This window comes from Geotrypetes seraphini, chromosome 1, assembly GCF_902459505.1.
Source record: "Geotrypetes seraphini chromosome 1, aGeoSer1.1, whole genome shotgun sequence".
Taxonomy (NCBI): domain Eukaryota; kingdom Metazoa; phylum Chordata; class Amphibia; order Gymnophiona; family Dermophiidae; genus Geotrypetes; species Geotrypetes seraphini.
The window spans coordinates 520,559,236-520,569,648 of record NC_047084.1 but is presented as its reverse complement, the minus strand read 5'-3'; the positions used below and the strand labels follow the sequence as shown (position 1 = coordinate 520,569,648).

The following is a 10,413-nucleotide window of genomic DNA, read 5'->3' as shown; positions in this document are numbered from 1 at the left end:
CCATCACGGCAGAGGGGCGGAGAAGAGGGAAAGGGGAGGGCGGGGAAGAGGTGATTGCAGGAAGCATCTTGAAGTCTCTCTCGTCAAGCGCGCCAGATGCTTCTTTCTTTACTCTAAAAGGCCAAACAATTTTACTAGTTTAGAACAGAATCTGCGGCTCCAAGGGGAACAGTTTCTTAGAATTTCCATTTTTATTTTGAAGAAATTGCTTAAAAAAAACAAAACCCCAACCCCACACGCTTTCGACATTTTATTTCCAGCTGTATGTAGACATTCTTCAGGCCGCACGGGTTTCATTTGTGCATCTATCTCAAGAAGAGAGCGTGGCTTTTAGTTTCCTTCCTGTTTCTCTCGGAGGCTTTGTTAGGTCCCTGGAGGTTCGGGCAGGCAAGGAAGCAGTTGCAGCGAGAGCGGCTCGGTTTTTTTGTAGGCTTTTTTTTTTTTTTTGTGTGTGTAGAAGAGGGAGGGGGGAGGGTTTTCTTTCTGTCTTTGCGTGGCTGACGAGCTAGGGGAAGAGGCGGACGGTTGGTGATGGAATATCCGCGGGTTTGAGCGTGCTGGGGGGATTCCTTTCTGCTTAGTCTAATCAGAAACCGGCCGGCGAGACGCGCGCGCAGCAACAAGGGTTGGGTATAGCGGGAAGGGGACGCGAGCACTGCTCAGCAAATTACCCATCCCCGCGGCATCCCAACCTCCGCCGGGCTGCAGAGAGGGGTTTAAAACGCATCGTACGAATATTATTGAGCAAATCGCACAGAGCACGCGCAGCCAGCAACCTTTCTTTTAACACACTCTGGAAACCGACCTCGTTTGCTCCAGCTGGGCGGCGTGTATGTAATGCGGAGGGGCGGGCTAAGGTGGAGTATATTTGTATACGAATGTAGGTGGGTGTTTCTTTCACATGCTATCTGAGCTGGGCGCTTGTGTGATCACCTGAAGATTTCGGGGCGTGTGTTAGGGAGCAGCAGCAGCAGCAGTAGGACGTGCTGCGGTAGGGCAGCCGAAGCAGGTTTCTTCGTCCCGAAAAGTCTGCGTTGCGGTCTCGCCGTTTTCTCTCGCCTCCATCCCGCACGCGCTCCTCCCGTCGCCTCGCCTTGGACGAGGGACCTGCGGTGGCTCTGCTTGGCGCGGAGAGATGGAAGAGAAGACGCAGCTGGGCTCCGGGGAGCTCCCCGTCTCCTCGCTCGCGCCTCCGACGGACTGCGAGAGTGAGGCGGACCCCGCGGGGCTTTCGGCCGAGGCGGGCGAGGGCGACAGACCGCTGGGTCCCACGCCTAGCCAGAGCCGCTTCCAGGTGGACCTGGTGAGCGAGGCGCACAAGCCGGAGAAGAGCGGCGAGGAGGCGAAGGGCAGGTTCAGGGTGAATTTCGTGGACCGCAGCGCGGACAGCAGCTCCCCGGAGCCGGGCGAGGGCGGGGGAGGCGTGAGCTTTCAGAACGGCGACACGGTGCTGAGCGAAGGCAGCCTGCACTCCGGGGGCGGCGGCGGCGGCCATCACCACTACTATTACGATACCCACACCAACACCTACTACCTGCGCACCTTCGGCCACAACACCATCGATGCGGTGCCCAGGATCGACCATTACCGGCACACGGCGGCTGACCTGGGCGAGAAGCTGCTCCGGCCCAGCCTGGCAGAGCTGCACGATGAGTTCGACAAGGTAAGATTGCTACAAACAATCGCTCCTGTTAGCTAGAATTGTTACCAATCAAAGAAACCTGCGTTTGGATACGCCGAAACGGCTTGCAAATGCCACTTTCCCCCCCAAAACAGAATGCAACTGACTAAAGATGCTCTGTGCTGAGCTTGCGTCCTGTGTGTGCTGTTCCTGTCGGGGACAGATGGAGGCGTTAGCTGTACGGGTAAAGTAGGGGACTAGAAGGTCAAAGTTGCATTAGCTGCAGTACGAGTTGCAGCGGGATGGGTGCATTTCTCCTCATCATGTAGATATGCCGGACAACAAATCGGTTTTATCTGTGCTTGCTAGCGGAGCCAAAGTCCTTGACCCCCCCCCCCCCCCCATCCTCCCTGTAGGCTCTGAGGGAACTATTCTGCGACATTCTAGTTTTTACAAACACTAGTGCCACCTTAACACTATAAAGCCTCTATCGATTCAAATTGTGTAGAAAATTTGTTAATGGATGGATAGCTCTTAAAATATAGGTAGGCGTACTTCCTCTACAGGTAGAACTTTTTTCCCCTTTCCCTTAAAGTGCAGGTGGAAAGGATTTGATTTAGCTTACACCATTTTCGGTTGAAGCTCAAGGTGCACTACTTTCAGGTAACTAGGCATTTGGTACCTGGGGGTACTTTGTAAATTTAGCACTCGTCTAAGACCTGCATTAGCAGTTTAATACCTACTGCAGTGACATGGTGGCTTGCATATTTATTTATTTAAAAATTCTCTATACTGCAAACTTTCTAACTTGCATTTTAACTGCATATTGTGTTGGGGACGGGAACTAGGTGGGGTATGGGTGTGAACTGCATAATGTGTGTGCTCACATCTTCCATTTATGCAGTTAAGGCAGCTTTAAATATAGCTGCCCTAATTGTGATCAGGTTATATATACTGTATGTGCTCCCCGCAGATAACCATGGGAAACCATCTCCACAGCCACTGACTCTCAAGCCTTGCATTAAAGAATATTGGTGTAGAAGGACTGAGGTTGAGATAGAGTAGAATGATATGGGATTGTTTCTTGCGGTTATCTGCGGGGACGGGAACGGTGATGAATTTTTTTCACCATGCCATTCTTGGAACTAACTGCGTATGCTCCCAACAATTAGCATGCAACTTTACATTTAACGTATGCTGACTTATACGGCTAGGGCATGTTGAGGTTAAAAACTTAACACACTTATGTCTACAGAAAATGGACTGGCAGAAATAAAAGAATTATTCTGTGGACCGGCATCGGTCCGTGGACCGGCGGTTGAAGAACACTGGGCTAAGTTGTGGGCCAGACCCCGCCCCCATAATAGTACTAATTGCATCTTGCACATCCCGTGCCTCATCTGGAAGCCTTCTCTCTGACTTTGCAATGTCGGAGAGAAGGCTTCCGGTTCAGGAGCAGGATGCCCGTAGGAGCCACTGTCCTTGGCTTTTTGCACTGAATCAGTTAGGAAGAGGGAGCTGGCACGAAGATAACACCGCATCGGTCGCACCGTGGACCGGTGGTTGAAGAACATTGTTTTGGTCGTGATGCATGTGCTGGCCCTGTGGACCGGCAGGAAATTTCTGTGGACTGGCACTGGTCCATGGACCGGTGGTTGAAGAACACTGTACTACATGATTCCATAGCTGTTTTGACTAACTATATGGTGTTTTAGCAGCTTGGCATACTAAACCAGTGTTCCCAACTTACAACACAAATATGGAAGCACTGGAAGGAGGATCACATAGAGGAAGAAGGTGCTGTGAACAGTGTGTGCTGAGCAAAGCAGGGCCTAGCTGTCTATGCAATATGTGTGACTGTCTCTGGGAAAAGGTGACTAAAGTTACAAAATGTTGAGAATGTTTATGGACCTATGACATGAAAAATAAACTGACCTGCCTTGAACTTCTAATAAAAAAACCCTCTTAAAATATAAAAAAAGTTACATATTAATCTTATGGAAACACTTAAAAAAAAAATAAAAAACACCTAAAAGGATGGGATTTGGATTATTATAAATTACTTGCTCTAACAGAGTTCATGAAAGCCTCACTTTTTGTTTCCGGATACTTTAGTTATCTTTTCCTAAAAATGGTCACACATGTTGGCTGCTAATTCCCACACCAGGGCACAACTATGCATGTGCTCAGAAGGGAACTCCTGCACATTTAAAAGCTGCTGTCAGGTGCTGAAAGCCTAATCTGTGAACCTGTCTGGATCTGAGCATGGGTTAATGACTTCTATAGTACACAGCCTCAGTCCTCAAGGTATGCTAAAGTTGGGGGAAAAAAACAGCTCTGACCCCTACAAAGTTTCTCATAGAAAGAATGTGTTTTAAATTTTAGTGTCCTTGAGAAACTCCTGATCAAATTAGACCTCATTCTCATATTAAGGGACTGTTTTATGGCTTACAATTGGTATCTATTTCCCCCCCTAGGCCAGGGGTAGGCAATTACGGTCTTTGAGAGCCAGAGCCAGGTCAGGTTTTCAGGATATCCACAATGAATATGTATGAGATGGATTTGCATGCACTGCCTCCTTGAGATGCAAATCTATCTCATGCATATTTATTGTGGATATCCTGAAAACCTGACCTGGCTCCGGCTCTTGAGGACTGGAATTGCCTACCCCTATTCTAGGCCAGTGTTTTTCAACCGGTGTTCCGCGGCACACTAGTGTGCCGCGAGATGTTGCCTGGTGTACCGCAGGGCCGCCGGGCCCGGAGCTGACAGGGGGCCCGAGGCAGGGGCGCCAGTAGCTCGCCAAGGCAAAGTGAGTCGATCACCCAGGACTCACTTTGTCTTGGCGATCTAATCTATCGAGCCGATAAGTCTTCTTCTCCCCGACGTCAATTCTGTAGTTGGAGAGGAAGTTCGGGCCAGCCAATCGCTGCCTGGCTGGGCGGAACTTCCTCTCCGATTGCACAATTGACGTCAGGGAGAGCATGCGTCCGCGTCGGCTTTGGGGCCTGTTATCCATTGGTGGGTCCTGTTCCCCGATGGCAGCGGCAGTGGCAGTGGCTTGGGGAACGGCAGGGAGAAAGAAAGAAAGGGGGCAGGCAGGGAAACGGAAGGAAAGAAGAGAAACAGAAAAAAAGAAAGAAAGGTCAGGGAGAGAGGAAGAAAAAGTTGGGGGAGGGAATGAGGTGTGAAGGAGAGAAAGCATACAGGCTGATAGAAGGGAAGAAAGATTGGATGCACAGTCAGAAGAAGAAAGTGCAACCAGAAATCACCAGACAAGGTAGGAAAAATGATTTGATTTTAAATTTAGCAAAGTGGAGGCAGTATTACCACAGTTTTCAAAGGAATTTGCCCAAATAACTTAATAGTTAACTGGGTAAATTCCCAGAGATGAAAACTTCCCTTCACTTACTATGCACAATTCTGAATTTATATCTGCTGTCTATATTTTACAATATGGTCACCTTTTACTAAACCGCAATAGTGGTTTTTAGCGCAGGGAGCCTATGAGCGTCAAGAGCAGCGCTGGACATTCAGCGCAGCTCCCTGCGCTAAAAACTGCTATTGTGGTTTAATAAAAAGGATGGAGGGTATATTTGTCTATTTTTGTATGCTATAAAAACCAAATACAGAGAGAGACTGAGAGCTGTTGACGAAGAGCTACGTGTGTGTCTTTCTTCGATTCCAGCCAGAATATCAGCTTTGTGTTCAGCCAAACAGGCCCAGGTTTCGCACTGAATAAAGTATTTTATAATTTTTATAATTTTTATTTCGTAATAAAGTAATTATAAAATACTTTCTTTGTGTTTATTTGATTCCTATTCAAGAGAATTACTTTATATATAGTCAATATAAGCAGAGAGTTAAATTTTTTAACATTTTCTAATGGTGGTGTGCCTTGTGATTTTTTTCATGAAACAAGTGTGCCTTTGCCCAAAAAAGGTTGAAAAACACTGTTCTAGGCAATGAAGGTGTTCTACTAGTTGATAGGTTTTTCAATAAAACTACATTCTTAAATTGCAGGAGTATTCCGTTACCTGTTCCAAGTTGGCATGATACTATTGAAAAGCACAAATGACATCCTGCTGGTAGTTGGCACAAAGAATGGATTTTGAATTTTTTTCAATCTTATAGAGGACCACCAAAAGATATGTTAGTAAAACTTGTGATGTATCTAAAAGCTGATGTTCTAGAACATCTTTTTATTTTTATTTACAATCTTAAAAGGTTTTAGTACCCTTGATAGTGTCCAGTTGGCGACAACTCATTTACTACTGTTGGGGCTTTGAAAGTTCTTTTAAAATGTTTTTATTCTCTTTATATGCTCTTGTTGGATTTGTATTCACTTGTCACTAATAAAAAAGGTTTCAACTAAAAAAGGATGAGTAAGGAGTGTTTTTCTGCAGTAGAATGTCGGGAATACTGAGAATTTGGGAAAGCAGTTTGGATATGGAATATTTTCTGAATCTATATGTAACTTGATTTGCACACAGATTTGGAAAGGCAAATTAGTCTAAACTCTATTCCAAAATACTCAGTAAATTGATAGAGAAATTGTAGAAACTTAATACCGACATAAAAAATAATTTGTTTATGTCCACTGTCGGTGTACTGCACTTGGAAGTTCCTGTGGGAGTTTTTTTATTGTAGTTTTTTGTTTTTTTTTTGGGGGGGGGGAGTTTCCACTATGTATGGCTTTTGCTTTCACCTAGGAATAGTATTAACTAGAATAAATTCCCACATTCTTAGGGTGGTATGAAAGAGTCTCTTAATTTCTTTAGGATTTTTTTGTTTTGAAGGCATATGTGTTCTTCAGTTGTGTTGACTGTAGTTGCACAATTAATGAATGGCTTATACTGTCATTGGTTCTAGTTCACATAATCCAATTTTTTTGATAGACAGAATTATTTCACTATTTCAAAAAAGACATGGAGTAAGTTATCTAAGCTTTCTAATTGGTATTCAGTCTGTGCTTTTTTGTAGATTTAAAATCACACGTTTTGTCTGCACTTAGGGCTCCTTTTACTAAATGGTGCTAGAGGTTTATAGGGCTGGCTTGCGGGGTATGCATTGGAGTATTTACCTCATGTCCCGTGCTAAAAACCTCTAGGTCGGTTTAGTAAAACCCAGCTTTAGTGTTCTTCAAAAGATCATAGTCAAATTAACCCTTTTATGGCTAAGTAAAATGCATTTTAAATGAAAAATAAGAGTTTATTTATATATTTGAGGTTCATTTTTGGTTCCTTGCTAGATCAGATTATCATTGTCCTAAAATAAAGTGGTAAAGCCTTGCATTCAACGTTGCAAGGAATTGTTTTGCATTGAATTTGGCAAATGTTGGCAGAGTGAATAGTTATGATACTCCTTGTGTATCGCAGCACCTCCTGTAACTTCCAAGCCACTTATGGTTCTTTTCCTCATTTAGCCATTGTCGTTATGTAAGTAAAAAACAACAACTTGGTTTTGTGATGAACTGTACTTAAGCACAAACAGTTGGACGCTTGTTCTTGTGATTAGAGCTGTTGGGGACTAGGTTGTATTATCCTATATAATAAAACTCTAAGTGCGAGCGAAGTGAGGAGCCGGCCCGGGCGGCGCAAGGTCCATGCCCGACCCCGGCTCTGCCTAGCGCTGGCTGCACGGCCGAGCTGCTGCCGTTGCTGCTCAGCGCAACCCCGGCCTCCTCCTCCTCCCACAGATGTGTGCGCACAGACGAGCGGGCGGCCCGCACACAGGAGGCTGCTGAAGCTGGAAACACACGAAGCTTCCCCGGGGGGGAGGGGGGACGGCGAGGAGGGAGTGGGAGCAGGCCGCAGAGGCTGTCGGTGCCTTCAGGCTGCGGTGGCTTCAGGCGGATGTCGGTGGAGGGCAGACAAAAATGAACGGAGGTAAGGGTTGCTGCTGGACATGGGAAGAGGTTCTGATGGACCTGGGGGGGGGGGTTGGGCAAAAAAAGGAAGGGAGGCCTACTGCTGGACAGGGGTAGAAAAGAGGTGCTGCTGGACAGGAGGGGGGCAGAAAAAGGAAGAGAGGCCTACTGCTGGACAAGGGGAGCAGGAAAGAGGTGCTGTTGGACAGGGGGGAGTTAAAACAAAGGGAGAAAGGCTGCTGCTGGATAAAGGGAGCAGTGAAGGGATGTTGGTGGACACAGGGGAAGAAAAAGGAAGGGAGAATGGATAGGGGGAGCAGGCAAGGAAGGGGTGGTGGTGGACAGCTGAGGGAAAAAAAGACAAAGAAAAAAATACATAAACAGGCTAAGGAGAGAGAGAGAGAGAGAGAGATACAGACACACACATATTCTAGCACCTGTTAATGTAACGGGCTTAAAGACTAGTATAGAATAAAGGCCATATACCTATATATTGGTCTTTATCTGCTTGTCTAGTCTGCCTATCCATGCCAGCTATGATCCCTTCCTCTCCATTAGAGATTACATTGAGGAGAGATTACATGGAGGAAGTACAGTATTTACTCTTTGTGGAATTCTGCTCACAATATTTTACAATCTCTGCAAAATTCTGCAAAGTTTTTGTAGTGTGGTGGTGGGGTTTTTTTTGTGTGTAGAATTTCTCTCATCATATAAGGCCTGAAATTCCTTCCTGCCTTTTCCTTTTTCAGGCTCCAGCTTCCTCCATTCCCTTTCTCATTCCAAGTACAGTTCTGCCTCCCTCTAAATCCTAACATAACTAGGGTGAATTTTATTTAAATTAATTTTAAATCATGGTTTTGTATAGAGAGACTCATTCACTTGCTGGTATAAACTTAACTTAATATTTACAACCAGATGAAGGTTTTCATTTTTTTTGAAAAAATAACTTTTCAGATTAGTTTTACAGTTAAATCAGAATACTGATTTCGTTATACTTTTAGAAATACATAGGGCTCCTTTTATCAAGCCACGCTTGTGGAGTTAACGCGCGTGACGTTTCATCGCGTGCTAACCCCTGCGCTGGCTAAAATCTACTGCCTGCTCAAGAGGAGGCGGTAGCGGCTAGCGCGGCCGGCAGTTTAACGCTGGATAAAAGAAGCCCACAATAAATTTCTATGTTTCTATTAAGACAAAATGGGATTGTCACGTGGGATCTCTTCACAGAGAAAGGTAGGGGAGGGTTATTGGGGTGGGCAGACTTGATGTGCCGTCTATTTCTATGTTTCTATTAAGACAAACTATTTGATTAATCATTCATAGTTGAACTTTTCTGCTGTAATGATTTTTCTCCTTTCAATAAAGTACCTTAATTTAAATTAGTTTTATTTAACCAAAACAATAACATAGCGCATGTATTATTGTATTTGTTTAAATATAAATATACATGCTAACTCACGTGCTCAGTCTAAAGTTTTTAAAGATAGTTTGTTTATCAGCCAGGTCCACACATGAAAACTTAAAATACTGTCTTCTGTAGCTGCTCATCTTCATCTTGTTTATTTATAATCTGGAAAAGAAAAACTAGCTTTCCTCCTTTATTGGGTCGTTAAATTATTTCTTTATTTGAAATGAATGAGTTCAGTGGAAGAGACTATTCTTTCTATACTAGCAGAAGAAGCTACTGCTATTGAGCGAAATCATTACTTCACCAGTCTCTAAATCCAAGTGCTTAATAAGTGACCTCCCACCAGTTCACTGGTGTGACTTTCTTTAAAACATCATTGGTAAACATATATGTCTTAAATGGTTCCCCCTTAGCTCTGAAGTTTGTTATAGTTGGCATTAGAGATGGATGATTCCTGGAAACCCTTGTTATAGATAACTACTCTTTTTCAGTACTTAAAGTTTGACCCTGTTACCGGATATTGAAAATATTTGCAAGAAAATGAGCTGGAGACTGTGCTTGTCCCATTCATTTTTTTAATACTTGAAATTTAATTCTATCATTGTGCAGTTCTTATAAGTGCTCACTTGGTTCCTTCCAAATTTCAACAGTCAGCGATAAAACAGCTATTTTTCTGTATTTTGTTTGAAGCTTCAGAAAAGGGTGTCAAAATTATCATCCTATATTCAACATTTCTCTTAAGCCCAATGTTGAGGATTTTGGTCATAACAGTGCCATTTATTTTCTCTCAATTTTGTTCACAAACTGTTCTCAGGATAAGCGAATTCTTGATATACTGCTCAAAGCAGTCCTCTACAGAGTTCCATTTAACATCTCGTGAGAGCATTAGTTTGGTACCACCCATTCTTTTTAGAGCTGCTGCAAAGTGAATGTTATGTCATTGAAATTGCTAAATATTTCCATTAGTCTTTATTTCAGGGACACTGAAGTATTTGGCTAGGAGGTATAGCAAACAAGCACTGCAACATATGTTAGCTTGGTTTTCTCTTCATGCTTTTTTCTAAATTTCTTCTCATCTTGGATACATTTGCAGTATTTTCTGTGACTAAACTGCATACTTGACATTTGAGTTTTGTTAACATTTTTACTATAGCTTTTGATACTACTTCCTGTAACTATTCTGCTGTATGTGCATTTCCTGAGGTATCAATTGTTTCTGCAAGAAAGACAATCCCTTCTTCTGTTAACAAGCACATACAACAGGTTCATTGTGGACATTACCCCCACCCATCAATTTTACCTTCTAGACCTGTTGCACATTGTTCTGTTTCTCTGTCATACTTTTTCTAGCAGTTTCCCTGCAATATCTGTTCCTGTATCCTGGTCTCGGTGAGTGAACCACATTAATGAAGTGTGGGTTTTCAGTCAGATAGATGGAAAGAAGAGTTAGTCGCATAAACAAACTGGGCAATTTTTCATCATTTAACCTCTTTTTCTAATCTGCTGGTTTTGTTAAAA

At 43.8% G+C, this 10,413-nt stretch overlaps 1 protein-coding gene across 1 annotated transcript in view; it reads left to right on the top strand.

The window, feature by feature from the left end:
* The first annotated feature begins 486 nt into the window (after nucleotides 1–486).
* Nucleotides 487–10,413, top strand: part of SLC12A2 (solute carrier family 12 member 2) — a 333,014-nt gene continuing 323,087 nt past the window's right edge. Inside the window, exon 1 of the mRNA XM_033928970.1 lies at nucleotides 487–1,663. Within this exon, the coding sequence (XP_033784861.1) occupies nucleotides 1,136–1,663 (528 nt within the window). The 5' untranslated portion in view covers nucleotides 487–1,135. The remainder of the gene's footprint in view (nucleotides 1,664–10,413) is intronic.